At 34.4% G+C, this 26,654-nt stretch overlaps 3 protein-coding genes, 1 long non-coding RNA gene and 1 pseudogene across 4 annotated transcripts; 2 read left to right on the top strand and 3 right to left on the bottom strand.

Annotated features, from left to right (window-relative positions):
- Positions 1-1,374: 1,374 nt before the first annotated feature.
- LOC120168930 lies at positions 1,375-3,564 on the bottom strand (annotated as a pseudogene).
- Positions 3,565-5,139: 1,575 nt separating this feature from the next.
- LOC120168893 (nascent polypeptide-associated complex subunit alpha-like protein 1) lies at positions 5,140-6,837 on the bottom strand. Its single transcript, XM_039177160.1, has 4 exons — positions 6,715-6,837; positions 6,540-6,629; positions 5,586-5,719; positions 5,140-5,496 (listed from the first exon to the last, which is right to left on the bottom strand). Exons 1-4 carry the CDS (start codon positions 6,779-6,781, stop codon positions 5,161-5,163), a joined length of 627 nt encoding a protein of 208 aa, XP_039033091.1. The 5' UTR covers positions 6,782-6,837; the 3' UTR covers positions 5,140-5,160.
- Positions 6,838-15,745: 8,908 nt separating this feature from the next.
- Positions 15,746-18,277, top strand: LOC120168929. Its single transcript, XM_039177182.1, has 4 exons — positions 15,746-16,220; positions 16,482-16,768; positions 16,886-17,361; positions 17,747-18,277. Exons 1-4 carry the CDS (start codon positions 15,931-15,933, stop codon positions 18,059-18,061), a joined length of 1,368 nt encoding a protein of 455 aa, XP_039033113.1. The 5' UTR covers positions 15,746-15,930; the 3' UTR covers positions 18,062-18,277.
- Positions 18,278-21,872: 3,595 nt separating this feature from the next.
- On the top strand, positions 21,873-22,974 carry LOC120168899. The gene is made up of 4 exons (XR_005520614.1): positions 21,873-21,983; positions 22,249-22,372; positions 22,669-22,730; positions 22,937-22,974. It is a non-coding gene; the product is annotated as an uncharacterized LOC120168899 (long non-coding RNA).
- Positions 22,975-23,918: 944 nt separating this feature from the next.
- Positions 23,919-25,157, bottom strand: LOC120168928 (ribonuclease S-4-like). The gene is made up of 3 exons (XM_039177181.1): positions 24,664-25,157; positions 24,388-24,577; positions 23,919-24,190 (listed from the first exon to the last, which is right to left on the bottom strand). Exons 1-3 carry the CDS (start codon positions 24,967-24,969, stop codon positions 23,919-23,921), a joined length of 768 nt encoding a protein of 255 aa, XP_039033112.1. The 5' UTR covers positions 24,970-25,157.
- Positions 25,158-26,654: the final 1,497 nt, after the last annotated feature.

Genomic DNA, 26,654 nt, shown 5'->3' with positions numbered 1-26,654 from the left:
TATAGAAGACTATTTTATAATTATTAATAGTTGGAGACTCAATAAAATAATATCATATAGTAATGAGACCATTTGTATACTTAACCCTAAAAATAATTTTAAAATTATTTTATTTTCAAATACTTGTTTTAATTAAACATTTTAGTTTAAATTTATACAAATTTAAATTCTATCTTCAAACTCACTAAAGTAAAACTACTTATCTGTTATAAACTATCATCAGAATAGTTTTTTTTTTAAATTTATCCACTTTAACAATTACTTGGTCATATATTTTTCATCAGAATAATCACTACAAACTATTTAAAAACAAACAAAATATATTAAATAAAATTTTGATAATTATCTAATAATTTAAATATTTAAATAAATTTGGTCTTAATTTTTTTTAAATTATTTAATATTAAGTTCTTTCTTCAAACTTATGAAGAAGCCATTCTTATCCGTTTTTAGTTATAATCAGAATAATCCTCTTTTAACTTATCCACTAATTGCCACATTTATTGTCTCCTTGGGGTGATTGGTCATATATATATAATCTCTTATCATTTCTTCGACAATTATGTATATAATTATTAGGGTAAAGTTCACAAGTAGTCCCTCGATTATAAGGTGATGCTTTGATAAGTCCCTCGACTATTAAAAGTTATAAAATAGTCATTCAATTATAAGATGTTTCTTTGTCTAGTTCATCCGACTATTAAAAGTTACAAAATGATCATCTGACTGTTTAGTATGTTTCAAACTCGTACTTTTTTGTTAAAAAAATGACAACAGTTTAAGTTGTATGTTAACCTGTTGACTGAGATATGATAGATTTTTTTTATCATATGATAGAATTTCTCATATCTCAATCATCAGGTTAACATCAAACTCATATTGTCGTCAATTTCTTAACAAAAAAGGACAAGTTTGGAACAGACTAAATAGTTAGATAACCATTTTGTAATTTTTTATAGTCGATAGACTGAACAAAACAACACACTATAATCGAAAGATTATTTTATAACTTTTAATAGTCGAAAGACTCAACGAAATATCACCCTATAATCAAGGACCATTCATATACTTGACCCTAATTATTAACTAAAAACACATTTAATTCACTATGTCGATTAAATAAAAGATATTTAAGCGATCAAATTTTTCTTTCCATTTGAACTTTGATTACCATTTTCCATTAAAAAATGCAAGGTAGCCTTGATATGTATTTAAACATACAAACAAACAGCCAATTCCCTGGCAAAGAGTCCGGTAAAAGAACAGTCACGCAAACTTCAAGCCTGTAAAGGGTTACCAAAACCGTTATTAGAGTATCACGATCATGCAATAACGATTTTAGAGGGCACCAAAACTGTTATAAAACGGCCACTATTTAAATCCCTGGATACGGAAAACACCTCCGTATCTGGTTTCGAACTTTCTATTCCTGGTCAATTCTGCATGTAAAGGGAATAAGAAGAACGATCTGCATCCCTACAACTACCTATGAAAACTAAAAAGGAAATACATAAGAGTTACTTTATTAGACAAAGATGAGTGATTCTCAAAAGTATTGCTTGTCCTCAATAAAAATAGCCTTGGCATTTCGGCGATCCACATAAGCATTTCTTTTTTCCATAATCCGCTCCGTTGCTTTCGCTCTCATCTGAGTGTGGAATGCCGTAATCGTATGTCAGCTCTGTCATCAGAGGGGTATGTCTCTTAGCAAAGAAAGCAATATGGAGGAGAACTTCATGGTTATGTTTATACATGATCGGCTGCCAGAAAACGTTTGGAGAGCAACTATCATTCATAAATCGAGCAACGTTTCCACTGTTCTTTGAAGTTATGGTTAGGGGAGATGGCATATCGTAATCTTCAGCAGTGTCGGAACTTTCCTCTCCTTCTAATTTAGTTTTGTAATTCCACTTGAAGGATTCATAGACTCGATTTGTCTGAAAACCGTACTCATTGCTTTCGCCGTCTATCCCGTCCTGCCTTGTGTTAGTTTCGTCAATTACTTCACCTGCATATTCACAAATGAATGTACCTGCACGAATAGGGTCCCATGATCACAGACCCGAACCCCTATCTTTCGTCTTAAAAACTTCGAAGTGAACCTTGAAGCCAGTCTGTGTAACCCTATTTTTGCAGTTAGGAAGGCAGTGGCACAAGGAGCCACATTCATATATCATGGGTTTTCGACAAACTATAATCTCGTACGCCGTGTAAGGTAAATCACCTTCATTCTTTTTAATGCAGCAGCAGTTTGAGTTTCCGGCTAGACACGCTTCACGACAATCGCAACCAAAAGAAGGTTACACTAACTTGAATGATTTTGAGTATTTGATCGTAGATAAATAAGTGAAATGAGCGGGGCCCTTTTCATCATCAACCTCATTCACAAGTGAAACGGGTATGCTTTCTGCACCGGAAGTGAGGTCGGGAAGTACAAGTCCATCTCTTGAAGATAAACCTCCTTTCCATTTCTGAATCAATTTTCAAGTCGCAAAACGTCTTTTTGCCTAGGGATCCTAACTAGTTTATACTTGAACATATTACAACTCGATTTTCCCTTCTCCATCCATGACTGCTGGACCTTGTAAAGCCCATCGTATACATAGACCTTCGACGTTTGGTGGGAGGTATCCTGGAAACCTCGAATGACTCTTACTTCATTGACTCGATGCAAGCTCATTTCCAAAGCAAGATTGTCCCTCACAAGCTTCTGATCGGATGCTTCTTTATCACCACTGGGCACTGGCATTCCCACCATGACCAGTATATACCAAAATATCAGGATCTTCGACATCATCATCATACTTTCCAGATGAAATGATGCTTACAGCCACTCGTTCTCCCCTCTAAATCACCCTTCATAGACATGGGGTCAATTCCAGCCATGCACTGAGCATGCAACCCCACTAAGCACAACTCCAATCGGAAGAAGAAAATGTCCCCGATTTCAACACAAGGAATGACTCTGATTCTCTTTCTCGCGTTAGTTCGCACCCCTTTGCTCATCATTATGTTGCTAGCTTTAAGCACCGAACGCTTAATAATCCCAGAATGCGGTTCAGCACTGTCTTCCATTTGGCTAAGCTTTCTCCTAAGTGCATCAAACCTCCAAAGCACATTTTCAACCAATTCCCTGTTCCCGTCATCTCGCTCAGATAAACTAATTCCAAGATTTAAATCAGTAACAGCGGTGAATGCAAACTCAAAAACTTTCCTTTTGTTCGCTTTATTTTTAACGGAACTCAACCCAACTGACTTATGTTCATGCGCATTTTGGCCATTAGAAGCCGATGGTTCCGCTCTAAATAACTGAATCGGCACAGCAGGATAGAACTCGTTTTGGTTAAGACCAGGCATTGAATGAGATCCTTGTGATATGCTAAAGGGGGAAAATGGCGAAAACCCCGACGGAAGGGGGCCATTAGGAGGAGCACAAACGAAAGGCGGACCGTTAGACACAGTTGGGAACTGAGGAACCAAAGTACGTAGCGGTTTTACATCCAAAACTTTAGATTTATCCCTTAAATTTGGTAGAACCGTGTTTATACTCGTCCATTCTTCCATTACAAATGAAAAACTGAAGCTTTTTCAACCAAAATTCTCTTCTTTTTTTCCACAGAACCCAGTGATACCCACTTCAGTTTTATAATCATTAACTAGTTTATGCACAAACCAAATATCCAATGTGAAACAAAATTATACAAAATTCAATAAATACCCACTTCATTTTTCTCCATCCTTACTTTTTTATGCACAAAACAATGGCATACACGAAACCAAATTACACAAAAATAAACCTTTTAGAACAAAACAAAAAGAATCCTTTTTTTCTGAACCAGGAGATACTCATTAATCCATGACTTCGCTATGCAAGCAAAAAATCAATGAAAATACATAAATTAACTAAGAGATTAGGGTTATGTTGCATACAAAAGAGAGAGAAGAAATTATTAAATTCGAAATGAACACAGACAAGAGGCGATTACCTGTCGAAAGAGAGACGGGAAGCTTTGTTGTAAGAATTATTTGAGTTGGAAGTGCTTCCGAGTTTCACCCGATTTAAGACGGTGACTTCTTTTCAATTTTGGGTAAACTGCATAATTATCACTTAAGTATGAATAGGTTTCGTCTTTTAGCACTAAAGTTTAAAACATAATAAAATCATCAATAATGTTATCGTTTTATAACAAATCGATCACTTAACGAATACGTAAAATGTTATCATAAGTTTAGAGATTTTTTTCATTTGAAAAACAAATGTAACATTTAGGTTATAACCGTTTTCCACAAGTAAATTTTTCGATTAGAATAGATAACATTTTAAGTTATAACCTAAAATGTTACGATGTTTATAATAAATCATGTAGTTCACGTATTTTTTTAGGTTTAAACCTAAAAAGGTATCATGAGTTTAAAATCTTTTTCATTCGAGAAATAGTGATAACATTTTAAGTTGAAACCATTCTTCTTATCGAATATGTAACATTTTAAATTGACAACCAAAAACTCATTTTTCTTTATTTCTTTTTTCTTATCAAACAATTATTATTCTATCCTTAAGAAAATCTATCCTTAAGAAAATCTTATTCAATGGCTCCTTATTTTAGGCGTTTTACCTTATACTCTCCCTAATGCTCTAGGTATGATTCACCTCCTCTCTTTTCTCATTTCAACGTATCAGACGATTAGTAGATTAGATTTATTAAATTAAAATTAAATTAAATTAATAAAATATATAAATAATAAGAAATAAAAATATACTTGTACAAATTTACTTTATTAAATAATTTGATTTATAACATTTTAATAGTTTAATGGTCAAAGTAAAATTGACCCCATAGTTCAATGACTATTTGGGGTAGTTTACCCAAAAATTTAAATTCACGTTTTAAGATCTAAATCTGAAAAGGTTTTCAAGGATGAAAATATGGAAGGCAAAAGCTTTAGAAAATCTGGGCAGCTGAAAAGGGTTTCTAACCAACCATAACTTGATATCAAAGATGCACTCCCATATGGTTTTTACGTCAAAAATAACAAGAAAATATAACATTTGAAAAAATAATAAGGAAAATTTTGAAGAAAAAAAAGGAAAGAAAATAAGATATCCAACCTAAAGCAACAACTCTAAAATCCATCACATATCACTAGCAAACACCATTCTTACGTAGTCAGATCCATTATAGCTGAAACGATATCCCCATCGGCAGCCTTGAGTGCCTTGACAGCCTTGGACCTGGAGACTCCCGCTTGTGTCATCACCAACTCAATGTCCTTTGGCTCAACTCCCGTTTCATCAACTTCTTCATCTTCCTGAGCCAAGGCTGATGACGACTCAGGTTTAGACACCACGTGGCTAAGATCAGGAGCCTTAAATTGCTCGGCAGCCTGAGTCTGCAATTGTGAGCTCAAGTCCTCAATCTTAGCCTCTCCAAATATAACATAGGTATCTGACGTGGGGCTCTTGAAGACGTCCGGCTTTGAAATGATAAATAAGATCTGAATTCAACGGTAAAATCAGTTATCATCTAGTAACATACGAGGCAGGGAAGTAATGAATGGTTTAACACTATGGAAAGGGGGCTGACATTTTTGCTCTTCTTGACGGTGACTCGGCTAACACCTGGAATTGGTTTCATCCCGAGCTTCAACATAGCTTTGCGACTCTTCTTTTCGCTTCTGCTTTGCTTTGACCTACCAGTTCCTTCTCCATCAAGATGGCCTAACAGTACATACAATAGGGACAAAAAAATGAACCTCTGAACAAATACAAGTGAAGAAATAACAACCATCCATGCATCACTCATTTATATAAAGAGCAGTTCTCCATTAACATGCTTTTCAATATTTTTACACAGTGATCCACGGAACATGTAATGCATTAATTGGTAAATAATAGATGTCGCTGGTACAAATGAAGTTGCTATGAGGTATACAAAGAATAAACTAAGAACTTTATGCATTGACAATTCAATATTGTCATCGATGAACATGAGACAGTATCTAAATTCATCGAAATAACAATTTAAGAAACTACAACAGAGCTCATTTTGTATCAACCCATAGGTAAAAATCGAGGAGGGGACAACTAGACATGCAGTTCTACAGGTTATGATTCATATCAGTAGCACTAATATAATATGGTCCAAATGCAGGAATGTAATTGATCCGATCCAAATTAAAGCAGTATAAGCTTGATCTGAAGCTCGAGCAAAATTCAAGATTCGAAAAGCTAAAACCAAATATTGAAGCACAAGAATTGAGCTAAATCAACCGGTTGAAATACTGAATATCAACTTGACTAGGAAGTGAAGTTGGTACATAACCACAAATTCAAGCTGCATTAGCCTGTGACTAATGATCCAGCTAGCTTATCTTAAAGCATTTAAAATTTGCTTACATATCACCATACATATATCAATTGAATTATATTAAAATAACAACTAAGCAAACAGAATTTAACCAAATACTGTAACATATATTTCACTCCAAATCAATTTTTTAACAAATGAACAAGATATTACTGAAATAGGAAAATTTACCGTCGGCATCATCTTCATCGTTGTCATCATCCTCCTCGTCGCCGTCTTCTTCGTCGTCGTCATCATCTTCAACTACAGGTTGCTCGGAATGTGAACCCCGAAAGGAGAGAAAATGAAAATCAATAATAAAAAAAGAAGAAATCAAAATGAACGAGTGGAAAAGAAAAAGTTACATCGATTTTTTGTTGTTCGAGATGAGCGGTGAGGATCTCTTCGATCTCTTTGTCGGTCTGAGCAGCCATTTTTGGTTCAGAGACAGAAGCAGAAGAAATAAACCACGTAAAATAAAACCCTAAAACCCAAACATGAAAGCGTCTTAAATCAACAGTGAGCGGCGGTGTGCTCCTAAATTACAACTTTGACACTCTTAAATTGTAATTTTTTAACTTTATTATAAGCTTTTTAAATCATTTTTTTAATTTACTATTTTTTAATAATTATTTTACTACTTAAATTATTATTTTATTACTCAATTTAGTCTAGATTTTGTAACGCTATGACATAATAATATTATAGGTTAAAATCTATATCTAACCTGATTTAACACACATATGTGACATAATAATAAAAAAATACTTTTAATATTTAACAAAATATTAATCATTTTAATCTTTGTTATTTTTTAAAGCTCTTTAGTCTTCAACATTTTATTTTAAGACAAAAGACTCCATCCATTTATCAAAATGCTAGTTAATTTACTATCAACGTCTTGAGATTATGTAACAGACTTACATAACATTACATGTTGATGTCGTAGTGTCACATGTACAAATATAATGACATGTTAATATTTTTTAATAATCGTAATCCAATGAAATACTGATATGTGTTACCATCTCATTAATTTAAATTTAATACACAAACACTTACCGAAAATAAAATATATTATTATCTCTTATAATTGCATCACTTTATATTCTCAACTGAAAGTCTCATGTAAGTTAGGTTTAATGAAAAAATAAGTTTTCAAAATATATCTTAAATTCGTTTTAGGTCTCTATTTTTTTGTTAAAAATAAGTGTCTACTATTTTCTTCATTACACATTTAGGTGCATATGTCGTAACAATCATTAAATTCAACTATTATCTAACAAGTGTTATATATATATATATAATTTAGTTTTTTAAAAAACATAAATTTTTTTTTGAAATTATAAAAAATCTCAAAATTCTAAAAAATCTTAATTTCAATCCCCTTATTATTGTCGGTCTCTATCAACGCCGTCAATCACTCAAAATCCCAGCAATGTGCGACTGCTCAAACACCCAACGGTTAAACCCCCATGTTTCAAGCGACGATTGCAGTGAAAAATGAATGATTGCAGTGACTAGGTGATTTGGCTAAGGATGACGATTTCTCCCGTTGTGCGTTGGAATCTGATTAGATGAAGTCGTCAATGACAAAGGGAGATAACCAAGGCAATACCGGCGGCGACCGGCATGGGTAAAAGGATTTTAAATAAGGGTTTTAGAAATTAGGATTTTTTTTAGATTTAAGAAAAAATTAGGTTTTTTATAAATAATTTAATATATTTTTTATTTTAAAATAAAAAACTTTAAATTTTCATAAGTTTGGCACGTGTCAGATAACGATTGAATTTAACAGTTGTTATAGTCCAAACACTTAAAAGTCTTACGTCGAAAACAATAAGTACTTAATTTTAACTACAAATTCTTTAAGCACTTAAAATTAATTTAAGCCCTTAAAATAACTTAGAGTGTACTTTGAGTTTTTATTTTTACATTAAATCTGTAAATTATAATACCCAATAGTGAAAATGTTGAAAAAAATACAAACAAAGAAAATAAGGCTTTAATATTTTAGAAAAATATTACCTGGAGGCATGGAAAATGAAACTAATTTTCTTTCTATACTTTTTTTTGTTAGTATAGGTAATTATAATATAATATATATTTGAAATTTTTTGAATTATTTAAAAAATATTTTTTTAACTGTTAAGATCACTTATTCATTCTTTCTATATACTATGTTGGATTTATAATATATATATATACACTATGTTGGAAATGGCCGATAAACTAATAGTGATGTTACTGCAAGCTCAATAACTCCTTCTATGATGGATGATAAAATAATAATATTATTTTAATTTTAAAAAATAAAAATAAAGTAATTACATTTGTCGTAATAGTATTCTTTAACGAACTTTACTATATATGTATTTAAAGATGTAACGTTAAAGATGTTAGACATTCATTTTGAGCGGAAAAAAATTAGACATAAAGTTAACGTTATATAGTTTAGAGATTTATTTTTGCATTAAGGCATAAAAAAGTCAAATGTAAAAGAAAGGGGAACCTCTTTATGTATGAGAGAGTAAAATTTGATTCGATTAAAAATTAAAATTTTCAACTTGATTTGATTCGACTAGTAATTTTATATATTTTTTTTAAAAACAATTCGATTAGATTTAATTTGACTTGTAATTTTATAAAATTGACTCGAAAGAATTTCAAATAAAATTTGAGTATAAAATAGGATTTGAATAACTCAAATATTTTCGTAACTAGTGGATTGATTTTCAAGTTTAAATCAGATCCTTCAACTTTACATGATATATGTATATCATATATGAAAAATATATATACATAATGTATAATCATAAGAATCATCTAAATTTAAATTATTTAATGTTATAAATATTTACAATTAAATTTAAACGTTAATTTAAATAACTTTAACAAATTTTTTTGATAATTAAGTTTAACGAAGTTAATCATCGGCAAAAGCGGTAAGTATAGTGTAATTTACAAGAGTATACACAGTAATAAGACAAAACTAAAAGTAGATCTCTTTAGGTTTTATTTTACTACAACGTTAACTTCCTCATTTCTCTTTCTCGCCGCCTTCTTTTTCTTTTTCTTTTTCTTCTTCACTCTCTCTCTCTCTCTCTCTCTCTCCCTCTGCCTCTACCTCGTTGGTACATTCCCTCTCTCTGTTTCTTCATAGGTTCTTATGCATTTCTTTATACGTACTTTTATACGTATATACCAACATAATATGTGATGGGTACTGTTTTCAGGAGAAGGAAAGTTTTTTTTTGCCTTATTTTGTTTTTGTTTCTTTCTGGGTTTTTGTTTTTTCTTCGTTTGTTTACTTTCTTGTTTTATCTTAATGGGTTGTTTGAGTATAGCTTGGAATATATTTCTTTTGCTATTTCTACTTTCATGATCATTTCTTACTTCTCATGTATGTGGGAGCATGTATCATGTATCATGTATGTGAATATGAATATGAATATCATGACGCATGCATGCATGTTGACATGAGCTTTACTTGCATGATGATATCTGAATTACAAATTTGAGGAAGGTGGAGGATTTCTTTGAATTTTCCATTGTTAGCTTTTTCTTTTGAGATGCTGCTTTACTGCTCTATTGCCCCCTCTGTTGGATCATAAACTTGATCCATTATGGGAGCCTAAACCCAAACCCAAACTAAATTGATGTCATTACTTACATCATTTAATTAAAGATGTCATTGCTTACATCATTTAATTAATGATGTCATTGCTTACATCAATTTAGTTAGGTGAGAGTTAGATATTTGTTGAATTTGTAATGGTTTAAATTAGTTTATTTGTGTGGTGTAGGATTGTTCTTGAGTAGTATAAATACCCCTTCCCATTTTAGTTTTAAGCATCAAGAAAAATTAAGAGCTTCTAAGTGAGTGAAGAAGCAAAGTCTTATAAGAGTGAGTTGTAGTTCTTGTTTTCGAGTTAGAGTACTCTTGTAATATTTGTTTGAGTTTCAATAAAAGTTGTTTGTGTGAGCGTTTTATTTCCAACAAAGTGGCATCAGAGCGAGTTGGAAAGATCGAAGGTCTCGACGAGAGGAATACGCCGCCGCCAGAATTTTCTCAATCTGAGTTCTGACGCACCGCCACGCACCGCCGGAAGACTGCTGCCAGAAAATCGAGTTGACTCACTGAATTGAGCCGATTCAGCCGAGTTGGAGCCCTTGACCGAGTTGTCCAAGTCCCTCCAAAGTTTTTTTTCATCGTTCCGGATTCATCCGTGCAATCGGATTTTACAAAATCTCATTATATTGAGAGATATGGCAAATGGTATGGCACCATTCCAAGTTCCGACACTCAACAACAACAACTACGACAATTGGAGTATCAAAATGAAGGCACTTCTTGGATCACAAGATGTGTGGGATATCATAGAGAAAGGCTATAATGAGCCTGCGGATGATGATGTTTTTGCTACTCTTACACCAGATCAAAAGACAACTTTGAAGGATTCAAGAAAGAGAGACAAGAAGGCTCTCTACCTCATCTATCAAGCATTAGATGATGATGGTTTTGAAAAGATTTCAAGTGCAAGCTCTAGCAAGGAAGCGTGGGAGAAGCTGCAAACCTCTTATAAAGGATCCGAGCAAGTGAAGAAGGTTCGTCTCCAAACATTAAGAGGTGAATTCGAATCCTTAAACATGAAAGCATCTGAGTCTATTTCAGATTATTTCTCAAGAGTAGTAGCTGTTTCTAATCAATTAAAAAGAAATGGTGAAAAGTTAGACGATGTGAGGATAATAGAGAAGATACTCCGTTCGTTGGATCCCAAATTTGAGCACATCGTCGTGACGATTGAAGAAACTAAAGACTTGGAAGAAATGAAGATCGAACAGCTCCAAGGATCATTGCAAGCATACGAAGAGAAGCATAAAAAGAAGCATGAGTTTACTGAGCAACTCCTCAAGCTGCACTCAAGGATATGCATGAGAGCCAACGCAATGATAGAAACCAACGTGGCCAAGGCAGAGGTAGAGGCCATGGACGAGGTGGAAGTCGAGGTCGTGGACGAGGCTGGAATTACAACAATAACAATTCCAACAACAACTATGAGAAAGGAGAAAGCTCAAAACGAGGCCGTGGAAGAATTAATCCAAACTCAAAGTATGACAAATCTCAAATTCGATGTTATAATTGTCAAAAATTTGGGCATTATGCTTCAGAATGTAGAGCTCCCAACAACAAATTTGAGGAGAAGGCCAATTACGTGGAGGAAAAGACAGATGGCAAAGAAACTCTTCTTCTAGCACGAAAGGAAACTGATGGTGGCCAAGCAAATTCCTGGTATCTTGACAGTGGTGCAAGCAATCACATGTGTGGAAGGAAAGACATGTTTGTGGAGCTAGACGAGTCAGTAAGTGGAAATGTTTCGTTTGGAGATGATTCCACAATAGCAGTGAAAGGGAGAGGTAACATTCTTATCCGTTTGAAAGATGGGAGACATCAATTTATTTCAAATGTCTACTATGTGCCCAATATGAAAAGTAACATTTTAAGTTTAGGGCAACTAGTAGAGAAAGGTTATGATATTCATATGAATAATTATAATCTTTCTATAAAAGATGATAAGAATAACTTCATTGCTAAAGTGCCGATGTCAAAGAATAGAATGTTCTTGATCAACATACAAAATGATGTTGCAAAGTGCCTGAAAGCTTGCTACAAAGATGCATCATGGCTTTGGCATCTTCGATTTGGGCATCTCAATTTTGGAGGTCTAGAGCTATTATCTAAGAAGGAGATGGTGAAAGGACTACCTCACATCAACCATCCTGACCAACTCTGTGAAGGGTGTCTAGTCGGGAAACAATTCAGGAAAAGCTTTCCAAAGGAGTCAGAGACAAGAGCTAAGAAGCCACTTGAGCTCATCCATACCGATGTGTGTGGACCGATCAAGCCAAGCTCTCTCGGTAACAATAACTATTTTCTTCTCTTCATTGATGATTTTTCAAGAAAAACCTGGGTATATTTCTTGAAACAGAAGTCAGAAGTTTTTGAAGTCTTCAAGAAGTTCAAAGCAGCAGTGGAGAGAGAAAGCGGTAGAAAGATCAAAGCCATGAGATCCGATCGAGGTGGAGAATTTACTTCCAGGGAGTTTCAAGAGTTCTGTGAAGCAAATGGAATTCGTCGACCAATGACAGTTCCTAGATCCCCCCAGCAAAATGGTGTGGCAGAAAGAAAGAATAGAACAATCCTCGACATGGCACGAAGCATGCTCAAAAGCAAGAAACTACCCAAAGAATTTTGGGCGGAAGCAGTATCGTGTGCAGTCTACTTGTCAAATCGATCTCCAACAAGAAGTGTATGGGGAAAGATACCGCAAGAGGCATGGAGTGGAAGAAAGCCTGGCATTTCCCACTTGAGAACCTTTGGAAGTATAGCCCATGTTCACGTACCAGACGAGAGAAGAACGAAGCTTGATGATAAAAGCGAGAGTTTTATCTTCATCGGCTATGATGCTAATTCGAAGGGCTATAAGTTGTACAATCCAGACAATAAGAAGTTGTGATTAGTCGAGATGTGGTCTTCAACGAAGAAGGAGAATGGGATTTTAACTCTCATACAGATGACTTCAATTTCTTTCCTCAGTTTGAAGAAGATGAGCAGACAATGGGGGAACAACTAGATGAATCTCAACAAGAGCTTGCAACTCCACTCACTTCACCAACATCAACCACTCAAGGAGACTCATCACCTTCATCATCGTCAAGTGGGAGTCAAAGTGAAAGAGTTGTGCAACGCACAAGAAGCCTTAGAGATCTCTATGAGGTAACTGAACGACAAGATAATCTTACATTATTTGTTTGTTTGCCGATTGTGAACCAGTGAGCTTTCAAGAAGCGGTACAAGAAAAGAAATGGAGAGATGCGATGGACGAAGAAATCAAGGCCATCGAGAAGAATGACACATGGGAACTTACCTCACTTCCCAAGGGACATAAGGCGATAGGTGTCAAATGGGTGTACAAAACAAAGCAAAATGCCAAAGGAGAGATTGAAAGGCACAAGGCGAGGCTAGTTGCTAAAGGCTATAGTCAAAAGTCTGGAATTGACTATGATGAGGTATTTGCTCCTGTTGCTCGATTGGAGACTATCAGACTAATCATTTCTTTGGCAGCTCAAAACAAGTGGAAGATACAACAGATGGATGTAAAGTCCGCCTTCCTAAATGGAGTTCTTGAAGAGGAACTTTACATTCAGCAACCATCAGGCTATGAAGTCAAAGGGCATGAAGACAAGGTGTTGAAGTTGAAGAAGGCTCTTTACGGGCTAAAACAAGCACCAAGGGTATGGAATAGCCGAATCGACAAGTACTTCCAAGAGAATGGTTTCAACAAATGTCCCTACGAGCATGCTCTATATATCAAGATCAAAGATGAAGATATTTGATCGTGTGCCTCTACGTGGACGATTTGATCTTCACTGGAAGCAACCCAAGCATGTTTAATGAATTCAAGGATGTGATGATGAAAGAATTCGAGATGACAGACATGGGGCTCATGGCGTACTACCTTGGCATTGAAGTTAAGCAACAAAATGATGGAATTTTCATTTCACAGGAAAGCTATGCAAAGGAGATACTGAAGAAGTTCAAGATGGAGAACTGTAAGCCAATAAGCACACCGGCAGAATACGGGATCAAGATGACCAAACATGAAGAAGGCGAAAGTGTAGATCCAACATTCTTCAAAAGTTTGGTAGGAAGTCTACGCTATCTAACTTGCACGAGACCCGATATTCTTCACGCAGTTGGATTGGTTAGTCGCTACATGGAATCCCCAACAACCATCCATTTTAAAGCTGCAAAGAGAATTCTTCGCTATCTGAAAGGTACAATTGACTTTGGCTTGTTCTATTCAGTTTCTAATGATTACAAGCTTGTTGGATATAGCGATAGTGATTGGGGTGGAGACATAGATAATCGAAGGAGCACTACTGGATTCGTATTTTTCATGGGAGATATTGCATTCACATGGATGTCAAAGAAACAACCGATTGTCACATTGTCCACTTGTGAAGCGGAATATGTTGCTGCTACCTCATGTGTTTGTCATGCAATTTGGCTTAGAAATCTATTGAAGGAGATTGGTTTGATACAAGAAGAGCCTACCAAGGTTTGTGTCGACAACAAGTCAGCCATTGCCTTAGCGAAGAATCCAGTATTCCATGATCGAAGCAAGCACATTGATATTCGCTACCACTATATAAGGGAGTGTGTTGCAAGAAAAGATGTGGAAGTTGAATATGTGAAGTCACAAGATCAAGTTGCTGATATTTTTACCAAGCCACTGACCAGCGAAGACTTCTTAAGATTAAGGAACCTACTAGGGGTCACGAGATCAAGTTTAAGGGAGGGTGTTGGATCATAAACTTGATCCATTATGGGAGCCTAAACCCAAACCCAAACTAAATTGATGTCATTACTTACATCATTTAATTAAAGATGTCATTGCTTACATCATTTAATTAATGATGTCATTGCTTACATCAATTTAGTTAGGTGAGAGTTAAATATTTGTTGAATTTGTAATGGTTTAAATTAGTTTATTTGTGTGGTGTAGGATTGTTCTTGAGTAGTATAAATACCCCTTCCCATTTTAGTTTTAAGCATCAAGAAAAATTAAGAGCTTCTAAGTGAGTGAAGAAGCAAAGTCTTATAAGAGTGAGTTGTAGTTCTTGTTTTCGAGTTAGAGTACTCTTGTAATATTTGTTTGAGTTTCAATAAAAGTTGTTTGTGTGAGCGTTTTATTTCCAACACCCTCTCCCTCCAGTTTCTGCAAAATAAGTTTCTTCCATTTCGTTCTTTTTTTTTGGCAAATTAGTCACCAAATTCTTAAATTTGTTCATATTTGTTATCTTGTATTGTATTTAATTCAAAATTCAATTGAGCTAACAAACACTGCAATGTCTGGAATGGTTTCTGATAATTGAAGAACTTAGTCAGCTGTTACTAAAATTTGGAATATTTGTTCAACAAACTCTTTCTGATGTCTTGTTTCAAATTCAAAATTCAATAATAGAAATGCATTTTTTATGATAGTTGGATTCCAGGCTTCAAATATGGTAGCGTTTTATACAATTTGCCTTATGTATCTGCATAATCACTGATTTCTTTCATCTTACATGGTCATATGAAATTAATGATGGTATACATTTAATGGCTTCTGCATTGTCTTATAGTTCTAACTTCCTGTGGGGGAATTCTCTAATTTCATTTCTTTTTTTCTTCTTCTTTTCATTTACCTCCTTTGATCAAAATCATTTGTGCTATTCCCGCCTTGTTTAATTACCGAATTAGCTAATAATCTAGCTGTGTTTATCTTTTAGTTCACGCGCACATTTGATTTTGGAAGATTTGAGTTTTTGAAATTTAATATAAGCTGGTTTTTAATCAGCATGAAGGTGAACCATGGAGCCATCGTCTTTGGTGCATTGCTTTTTGGTACTATGACTGTTGTATGGCTTCTGAACGGATACTGATGGATGTTAATCCAGGTAATAAACTACATTGTGCTGCAAAAGCTGCAGCTGACAAGGAGAAGACGGTTCCCTTGGATAGCTTTGTTTAAGGTGGATGAATAAGTGCAAAGAGAGCATTGATAACATGGAGGTTGTGAGGCATAAACAAAATAAGGCTCCCGAGGATGTCGAGGTTGATATAATAGGATGCACAAATAATAATGACACTACAACAGTTAAAATTGAGGATCCGGATGCAACTGAATGTTCCAGCTCATTTGCTGACACCGCATCTGATACCGATAAATGTTCTGGATTGAGTGATGCTGAAGTCGAATCTCAGTTCGTTGGTGATGCTGCTTTTGCATCTGCTAACGAACCATTTAGTAGTGTGTTTCATATAAGGTTTGCTTTCTTTCCATATTTACGACCTTTTAATCCTTATATATATGTTTGAGCATATCAATAATTTGGATATGCATGTATTTATGTATGTGTATACAGTCAATATTTGGCTACAACTAAAGATTTCCTGTGGTAAATTCTTCAGTTTTTGATTTGTTCCATCCAAATCTTTATTCATTGAAACATTACGTGATTCAAATCAATTTTCACTTTGCATAGCAAGCAGACATGTCGTAATCTTATTTCGTACTTGCCCTTCAGGAAGAAGAGGCTGACAAGCCATTGGAGGAACTTCATTCGGCCTCTCATGTGGCGCTACAAATGGAAAGAACTGAGAATCAAACAAATCGAGTCTCAAGCAGGAAAATACACCAGAGAACTTTCAGCATTCAATAAGAGAAAGTTTCTTGGAATTGATCAATCTGCACTGGAAGGTTTTGGTTCAAAATCATTGCCATTTTCTAGTCAGTATAACCGTAAAAAGGCCATCAAGCGGAGGAGAAGAAAGAGAATTGAAGAAGTAACCGATATAGCCTCATACATGTCATGTCATAACTTATTTTTGTATTTTGGTACGAGCTTTTCCTTTATTCTGCTACGTTTTTGTAGATTTTGGTTTCTCTTAGTTTTGATTGTGAAGTGATCTTTGTCATTGCTTGGTGCAGCTGATATGGACCAACATACAGATTGCAATGATAAATCCGGCATTAATAACGATCAATTGCTTTTCGAGTTCAGAGATGAAAATAATTCCTTGGAGCAAGTACTTAGGAAGATTGAAATTGTGCATGCTAAGGTTCAGAAACTCGGGAATCAATTCAATCAAATTATGTCAAAAAATGTCTCGAAGTTCTCTTCCTCTGAGAATTTAAGCTTCCGTGCTGCTTGTGATGCTCAAACCAGCGTCGCCCCTAGCCCTACGTTGTCAGCTGGCAACGGAGACACAATATCTGTCGGACCTACATTTAACTCAACTCAACAAATTTGCGAATATGCTGGAGATATGGTTATTCCTGCATGTGCCATTTCAAGTTATGGAGAGGCTTTCCATGTTCCTGATATAATCGAAAGCACTGTTGGATTATTGTCGTTTGCTGAAGTTACCTGCCACCAGCCACCACTTGTAGACTCGTGCGAAGATGTAAGCCCTTTTAACATACAGAACTACATGTGTATTCTTGGCTGATGTTTTACCAGATAAGATAACGCCATCGATTTTTATTTTGAACTGAAAGTAAGCTTAACTGATCTGCATTTTCTTTCCCCTAGATATATGATAATTCATTGCAAAGATTTCCGGAGGCATAGGTTAAAACACTGAAAAACGAAAACAATCTAGCAAGTCTGGGTCTCGTATCCCAGCATCGGTTATTTCCTCTGCTATCCGCAGGCTTCAACCTCCTTTGCACAATAAAAGACTGTTATCTGTTTGACATGTTTTTTTCGGCTTCTCATGCATGAACTACTCTCGATTTAGTTATGGCAAATGAGAATCGGTTCATTATGATACCTGATGGCATTTGCAGATTGTGGAAAATGTTCCGATACAGAATGAAGGAAATGCCGGAGATAAACAAGCTTTAATGGCAAGAAACAGTCAATCTATGAAGGAACATCATCAAACCGAGAAAGTAGGAGAGAGCTCCAACCCATCTCGTGTTGCAACATCAGAGCCTAATAACGCAACAAAAAACGTTGTGTCTCAGGATCAATCAATTCTGAGATCATGTCTAGCTTCAGACATCTGTTTCCCCAAGAGTAAAAGAAAGCGAGGGGAACGTAAAGCTGGCTCCGTCGGTTGGAGCAGGAAACCTGCAGGTGAGCCTGATAATAGCCAATGACTTCATTTCTGATGGTCCACTAAGTTTAGCAGGCTCTATATTGCTAACAAATCAAAGCACAGAGGCACTCAGTAGGCACCATAACTGGAACTCCGATTTTTTGGGAGCCACTATATTGTAGTTTCTGATATACTGGCCTCAAACAACAGTTTTCATGGGGCCAAAAAACTAACCTACAGCTCCATGATTTGCTGGCACAGTAAGCTACCCCTCCATCTCAAATGAGTTAAACAACTTATCATAGTGGAAAAGCAATGTATGCCTCAAATTATGGCTATGGTCATCTATGTTACTTAGATTGGGGAGGGAGTGTCGGATACGAGTAGGTGTCTAATACAAGTACGTTCGATTTTTTTCCCTTTTTTGTTCGAGTTTTTCCCGCTGTGGACAACTATGATAATATTGTCCCAAAAGTTGCGAGAATTATGATGCAGAAGATGGGAGTTATTGAAGCAGAAACAAGAGCAGGAGACTGTAGTTGTGCATGCTGTTAAGGATGGGGGCCATAATTCACACACACTTCAAAGAGTGTCAGCAATTGAACATGTTGCCACTTCAACACCTTTGGTTTACTGATTTCTGTTTCCGAAGTCGTACAAAACATGGTAGAAAAAGCAAAAGATGACTGCAAATCCGACTTGTATTCTTTTGACCCCGTAAAACAATATTTGTCAGTCTATGGAAAGATCATATCATTTGATATCCCCTATTCAATAAAATCAGAACAACTTCCAATTTTATGTTCAACACTTTTATGTGTATGTAAATATATTTTGAAACGGCACAAATCAACTTATCTTATTGGTTAAAATGATCGTTGTTATTCTTAGAGATCATGAATTAGATTATCAGTGATTGCAAGAGTGGTTGGACATTCATTGTAAAATAATTTGAGAATATTTAGAAGATATATATACTTTAAAACCAATAATCGCTCAATTGGGTAAAGCTCAAGTCTCGTATGGAGTGATACATGCATGTGATTTAGAGTAAGGTGTTTATGTTGAAATTTGATTTTTTTATATTAATCGTTATAGTGTCTGTCAACCATGTCATCAAAAAAAATAACAATCAATATGATTAAAGTTAATGAAGTAAATTGATTAATTAAAATTTTCATTATTTTATTTTTTTATTAATCCGAAGTAAGTACAAAATAGTATTTGTACAAAGATAATTTTCAACCTCTCAACATTGATGCTTACACCCTTGACATCTATGGTGCTTGAACCTGAGACCTCAAAAAATATTAATAATTCATTTATCACGGAGACCACTTGATTCGTACATTTCTATTTTGTTTTTCACTAAGCACAAAAAAATCCTTAAACCTAAAAAACAATGAAGTTGTTAGTGAAGTTTTATAAGCAAGTACTATTATTTAATATGGAGACAGGCAATGTGAAATTAACCCAACATCCCCAATCATTATGTCTCTCTCCGCAGCAGCTTTTGGAGTTTGTGATATTACACCACCCACGTTCTAACATTTTTTTAATTAATTATTTATATTCAAACTATTAATTCAGATTTAATTTTATATAAGTTTATTTTAAGAGCGATATTTCGAATGCAGTTTGTTTAATTCTAAATGTATTTTAACTTAAAGTATTCCGTAAAAAATTGCCATGGAAAGGTTAATCATGATTTATTCATCTTTATAGTCTGTAAACATAATTGCTCTTTGCCGTCCCTTAGCTTATCATTAGATTGCAAATATTGATTTAAGCATTCACGTATTTTATAATTAAATAAAAATTATTATAACTCTACCTATTTTTCTATTGATTTTGTCAACGATGACATCAGTCTTGATCATTTTATTTCGTTCTTGTTGTACATTTCTTTTACCTTATAGCACGTTATTTGCCTACCCCTCCAATAGATTTGCGATAGTGTAAAGGTTCTTATGTTACTTGTATTTGATTTGTGATTGTCAGTGGTCTTTCAGTAATTAGATTCCCTTTTGTTGATGTTTGTCGATGTGTTCAGATCTATTTTACGAAACATTTATTGTGGTTCGTTCGTTACTCCATCATCTGTAAAACGTTTAGTTTAATTAAGACAAATGAGTATTATTGACGATCACTAGGTTACTATGAACGATAAATGTCATATTCAAAAGAATATTTTCACTATTATTATGTCTTTGAGTTTTCTTTTTTATTTTATTTTATGTTTGAGTTTTTTTGTGGACATAGTCCCTAAAATTCTCTCTTTGATTAAATGATCAGTCGTATTATTAAAATTATATCTTATTTTATTTTAATAAAATTCAATAACGTTTCAAGATTTAAAAGAAAATATATAAATTATTATTAGCAACATTGGAGATATTATTTTTACTTTATGTGAGTTTAAAAATTGTAATATATTTTATTTATTAAAACAACTTTTAGATTTGGCCCGAACTGTTCGGCAGATTCCCACGCGTTACGCACCCATTCGCCGCTTTGTCCTCAAACAATTCTCACCCGCTGTGCGAGACAAGCTACCTTTAGCTAGTAGCCTTTTTTCCTTATTCTTAGCTCCTCGAAAACAACGTTTGACTTGCATGTGTTAAGCATATAGCTAGCGTTCCTTCAGAGTCAGAATCAAACTCTTCTTTTGAGTATGATAGAGCCCTGCAGTGATAGAACCTGGTGAACCGGCGGACGTATTACTTTTCAAACTTATGTGGACCTTTTTTCTCTAACGTTTTTTCTACTTTCTTTAGAAAAATGATTGATATCAAAGAGTCTCGGTCTAATTACTCAACTAATCCACTTGTGGTGCTATGTATAACAGTAGTGTATTTATATAAAAAAAATAGGTTCGAAAGTTGGTTATATATAGAGAATGACTAGCACCCTCACAACGTTATAAAATCAGTATCTAATCGATTAATTGTTATCTTTACAATCAATACACAATTCAAGATCTAATGACCCAATCTATTTAGCTTGTTGACCTACGAATAGTCATAATGATCGTATGTCTAACACCGTCAGCTAGAATCATTATAAATACCTCTCAGCTATAACTAGAGGTTGATGTTCTCCACAATCATCTTCACATAGACTCCCATCCCTTCAATTCTCTCACAGAAAAATACCAACCAACAATTATACTTTTACTAAATGCGACCTCCGTCTAAATCAAAAGAAGTGAACAGTCAACGACGGACGAGATAAACTTATTCTCATTTATAATTATATTTATATTAAAAATTTATTTATAATAATAATTTAAATAAAGTTATATTTTTCATCCATTAAATGAACATATAAATTAAGTCACCCAACTACCGAAATGAAATATGATCGTGCATGATTATTGTAAGAATGGGAAGCCAATGCCAAGCATGTGTTCAACTTCAACGACATTAATTACCCCAAACAATACCACTTGCTATAATTATAAAAACCTTTGGAGAGAACATGATTATAGCATCATGTAGCCTCTGCCTGTTCAAAATGATCTTCAACAATGACTTTAGGATACATCTCAAGTTCATGTTAACTTAGGATCTGCATTAAACTCTTTTCCTCCCTAGCTACTATAAACCAACGCAACAATAATATTCCAATATATAAATTAAAATTAAAATATATAAATAATAAAAAGAATTCCTAATTAAAGATTTCATTATTATACTTATACCTATAAGTAATAATATTCAATGACCGATGTATGATTTTATGTTAGGGAATACCAAATTATATTTATACTTATTTGAAGAATAAAACATCAATTATTCGAGACGATATTTTCTTAAAAGCCAAATTTATATAATCATGAATATTGAACGAATACCTATAAGTTCACGACGGTATTCGATTTTTCCGGCGAATTTTATATATTCCGAGGGTCATTGGTTTTGATTGCTTTAGTTTTGCTCTTGCATTGAATCTTGAACGAGCTGAGAATTGAGGGAAAATATGTAAACAAGTTTGAACCGTTTATATAATCATGCTTACATGGATGATTTCATGTCACATTAGTTAGATGCTGATGATTTCAAAGCTTTCAATTCTTGATTAGATGGTCTTATATTAGTAAGATGAATGTTCTTCGATAATCTGCATCTTTAAGCATTTGATATCTTTGGTACCCTTTTCATGACAGTTCAGCTTGATGAATGAAGTCAGATGAGTTTCTGATCATGGTGTTATTTCAGTATGTGATACTGTTTTTTTTTTAATTAGTGAAAACTGGATAGAGATCGGAACGATGATGGAAAACAAAAGGAGCCCTTGCTCTGTTGATCATACCAGTTTCACTTCTTTGGCATCGAAACGACAGAAGTCCGACTTATCGATCCCCACCAAGGTATTTAGCCTTCTTTACTCAAATTTATGTCTCCTCTTAGGAATATATATTCTTCTATAGTCATTTCATAGTTATACTAAAGGAATCCCTCACCCTTTTTCGAAGGAAGATGCCTAATTTATATCCGCATGGCATAAACTACATTCTCTCGACTTATTTTAGGGGTTATATTCTCGAATATGGTCACGATTGCGTCTTCTGCTATTATTATTTTATCTGCAATGTCAAATTGGTTTCTAGCAATGCAGAGTTTCATCTCTTCATTTCTTCTTTCTGCATACTAATTATTTTAACAGATACAGCTTCTGTTCTCTTGGAAGCAATGGAATACATACGGTTTCTTCACGAACAAGTTAAGGTCGGTTTTTCTTGTCCGTTTTACCTAAATTATCATAGCATGCGTATTAGTTGGTGTTAGTTGCAATTTCTAAATGCATGCTTCTAAAGATCAGCAATTGAAAATTCAGTGAACATATACAGCCTATTAATGGCTTATGATTTACCAGTTGCAGTTATGATTTTAATTATCGTTGTAACATTATTAATGGCTATGACCTTGGTCAGGTTTTGAGTGCTCCGTATCTTCAAACCGGGCCGATAAAACATGCAGCGGAACCAGGTACACAAAGAAATTAGGATATGTAAACATAAAGCCCTATTTACTTCTCATGCTCAACCATTTGTCATCATTTATGTTGAAACACAATGGAACCATGAATTTAGGGAGCCATCATTGGAAAATTATGGTCGGATTTTAAATCGGTTTTTCTTCCAGGATGTAGAGCATTATAGCCTGAGAAGGCAAGGACTATGCCTCGTTCCAATATCGTATACCGCCGGAGTTGCTCGTAGCAACGGTGCCGATATTTGGGCTCCCATCAAGACCACATCGCCAAAATTCGACAAGGCTATCTCACCATTCAATTGACATTTTTCATCGGCTACCGATAGTCTTTGAACATCACTTGAATGGAGTTTAAAAGGTAACCAACTTAATATCGGATGTACAAAATTTCCTAATGCACTAATACAGGATGTTTGTAGGCAAAAACTATTAGGCCTTGATCCGTAGGATTCTGGTATCGAAAAATGCAGTCCGACACCTTCGTCGTTTTAATTCGGTGCTCGGATTAAGCTGCATTTAATCAATTCGATTATAGAAGTTAATTATCGTCTAATTTGATACGATAAATTTATTATAAAAGCCTTTATTATTTTTAGAAAATACTTTATAAAAGTAGGTCTCCTAATCTAGGGTTGATTAAGATTAAATTAACATAAGAAAGTATATGTCACTATCAACATTATTTTTCTTTTACTTCCTATTCTTTGAGGTTAATGTTTTTTTTTTCATTAGTGCATGCTGATGAAGATACACTAGGAAAATTAATTAAAACTATCAAGGAATGGGTTTGATTTAAATCGATATATTATTTTATTATTTATTGTTTTTATAATTTAAACACTTATATTTTTAAAGTTAATTTTATTATTTATTACAAACATCATAAGTTTGAAGGTTTACTACAACCTTTATTTAAAGTTTTTATATGGGAAAAACTACAAAATCTGTCAACAATTTGCAGGGACCTGTAGTTTTACCATTTTTAAATGGCAATCGATGTGGGCAGTTTTGAATCTTTGTAATCATTTGGGAAGACAAAGTCGGTCGAGCGTAACACAAACGAATCTCCCACAGTTGCAGTCCTCCAGTTTTGTTTCTGTTACAAGCAATTTCAGGTGATGCTTTTGTATGGCTCTGAATTATTTTTATAACATCTTGAACCATATAACGGTTTCCTGGTGTAAGTCCCGTAGCTGAATCAAAATAAGTTAGAAATTGTGTTAGGAAGATGAATTATCAACTATTTAATCTTAAAAATTGTTGTATATAATAATAATAATAATATGATAGTGAAACCCATAGATAATACATCATTCCAACTTTTCAACCATCTTATACATAAACTCAATAACAGAAGATATAAAAGCAAGTACAAAGGAAACATACTCACCTGGATTTGTTAAGCCTTGTCTAAGCGTTAAGGCAGATTTGAAGTAATCAAGAGGATTATTAGGGTAATCAGAACATGTTCCATGCTTTAACCATTCAGTCTCCCAAAAGCCAGTACCCGGTTTAGTAGGGTTCTTCAGGTCCGGCCATAATGATATTAAGTTGCTTTCAATTGGAGTAAATGCAGTAGTCTAAATTAGAGAAATAAACGTTAGATCATAATATAAATTTAAATACAAATAAAAAAAGTAAATTAAAAAGTTGATGAGATGCTTACCTCAAGAACTAGTGGGTCAGTAATGGGTGCCTGGGAGTAACAGGGATTAGTGGCTGCGTTGTAAGGGGGAATCGGAACGTCGTTGGCATCTTGAGGCCATATACCGTGGATGGTTAAGACAGTCGGGATGGGAGTACCACAAGCCATGCTGCCGGAATTACACACAGCAAGAGGCCATTGGAGACTGAGTTTATAAAAATGTATGGGGGGTTGAGCTGTAACTAGAACCAAGAAACAAATCACCAAAACAACCACCAACTTATAATTCAACAACATTGTTACAATCAATACTCTCACAATCAACATTCACTATGTGTATAATATTTACAATGGTTAGTCCTTTTTATATTGCAAATGTAGCATCAAACTTGTTTCTGTTTCAGTTTCTATTTCAGTCTGTTATATTGAAAATGTGTTTCTGTTTCAGTTTGTTTTAAGTGGGATACACCTGTGTTTCAGTTTATTCAGTCTGATTGTAGTGGTGGCACACACATGGTTTCTGTTCGGAAGTTAGGCATCAATAATTTACAGCCCTTAAAACCCAAACATCAAATGTAATTTAATAAAATATAAGATTTAATTATCCATGTTATGCAGTTTGGCAGCAGCTGTGATTAATCACGCATTTGTAAACCATTGGATCAAATTAAAGTACATTTACAAGAACCAAATATTACAAAACTAAAAACCCATTTACAAATCTAAACCCAAACATATGCATAACATGCAAGAAGATTCGAAGAAGGGATGAATTTTGGAGAGCAAGAAAAAACGAAAAGAGAAATGCAACCCAATCACTATCTTCGGACAAGGGAGAAAAATCGACAGGAGAAACACCATTTTCGAACATGTTATTTATTCTGTATTTTATTTCAGTCCCTTGTATATGGCTTCATAGTGCCGGATTTCAGCCGGTTGAACTAACTGAGTTGCTGGAGCTGCTAACACAGCCAAACAATCCAGTGTCATGCTATAAATTCAATATAACATAACATTAAGACATTGCACGTGTATTACGGGTACAATATTGTATGTTGTTCTACATTCGAGATGGAATTCGAAAACATATGAGGAGATAAACAGTGAGAGTGGAAGAACAATGCATGAATACTGCAGAAGAATGGTGTAATTTCTTTTCAGTGGACTAAGCTCCATCTCTTCAATAGTATTTCACGGGAAAGTGAAAATAATTAAAGTCTTTAAAACCCCATCAACCCTTCAACTAGATTCTCTTCAAAGTAATTAGTAACAAATCTTAAACCTTTGAAGTCATCAGTTTGAGAATATGATCCTATAAGGACCCTCCAACGACATGAAAAAACTATCAAAATACTCATATTCGGCACTCACATCCAAGCAAAAACAACCTAAAACAAGACCTATGCAAGACTGCAATCCATTTACCTCTAAAACAAATAACTAAGGTCAAGAATGAAAATCATCACACAAAAAGTCTTGAATTCCAACTCTTAAATTGGAAAAACAAACATGCAAAACCAAGCTAACTCTTTATAAGCACAAACAGAAGCTCATGTGAATTATCATATATATGCAGAAAAAAGACAACAATTTCCATAAATATTCCACAAACGGAACGCTTTCAAGAAAGTAGTACTACCCCATTTACCCCTGCAAATACCCTTAACAATGGCTTCACACAAAACAAGACCAAACCATTGACACTGTTTCATTGGATCTAAAGTACATATAATAATAATAGTTCCTATGTTCAACTTCAAATTACATTCAACTATTGGGGACGTTGAGCTCTCAGAAGCAAATTCAAGTTCGAAGAGCACTCCGTGTGTGGCATATATATGCACCTGCAATCATGATATGCAGGTCAATAGAACTGAAGATCAGAGTTAAAACCTAAGAAAATCTGTAGGACGTAATTTCGTGCATCCACTAAAACAACCAAAAGCAAACAGAAACCTAAACAAGTCAATATCTAGGGCATGTATATACAATTCAAACAATAACAACAATAC

This window comes from Hibiscus syriacus, unplaced genomic scaffold, assembly GCF_006381635.1.
Source record: "Hibiscus syriacus cultivar Baekdansim isolate YM2019G1 unplaced genomic scaffold, ASM638163v2 tig00111741_pilon, whole genome shotgun sequence".
In the NCBI taxonomy this organism is placed as follows: domain Eukaryota; kingdom Viridiplantae; phylum Streptophyta; class Magnoliopsida; order Malvales; family Malvaceae; genus Hibiscus; species Hibiscus syriacus.
Note: the sequence above shows the minus strand (reverse complement) of the source record. Positions and strands in the feature narration are given on the sequence as shown.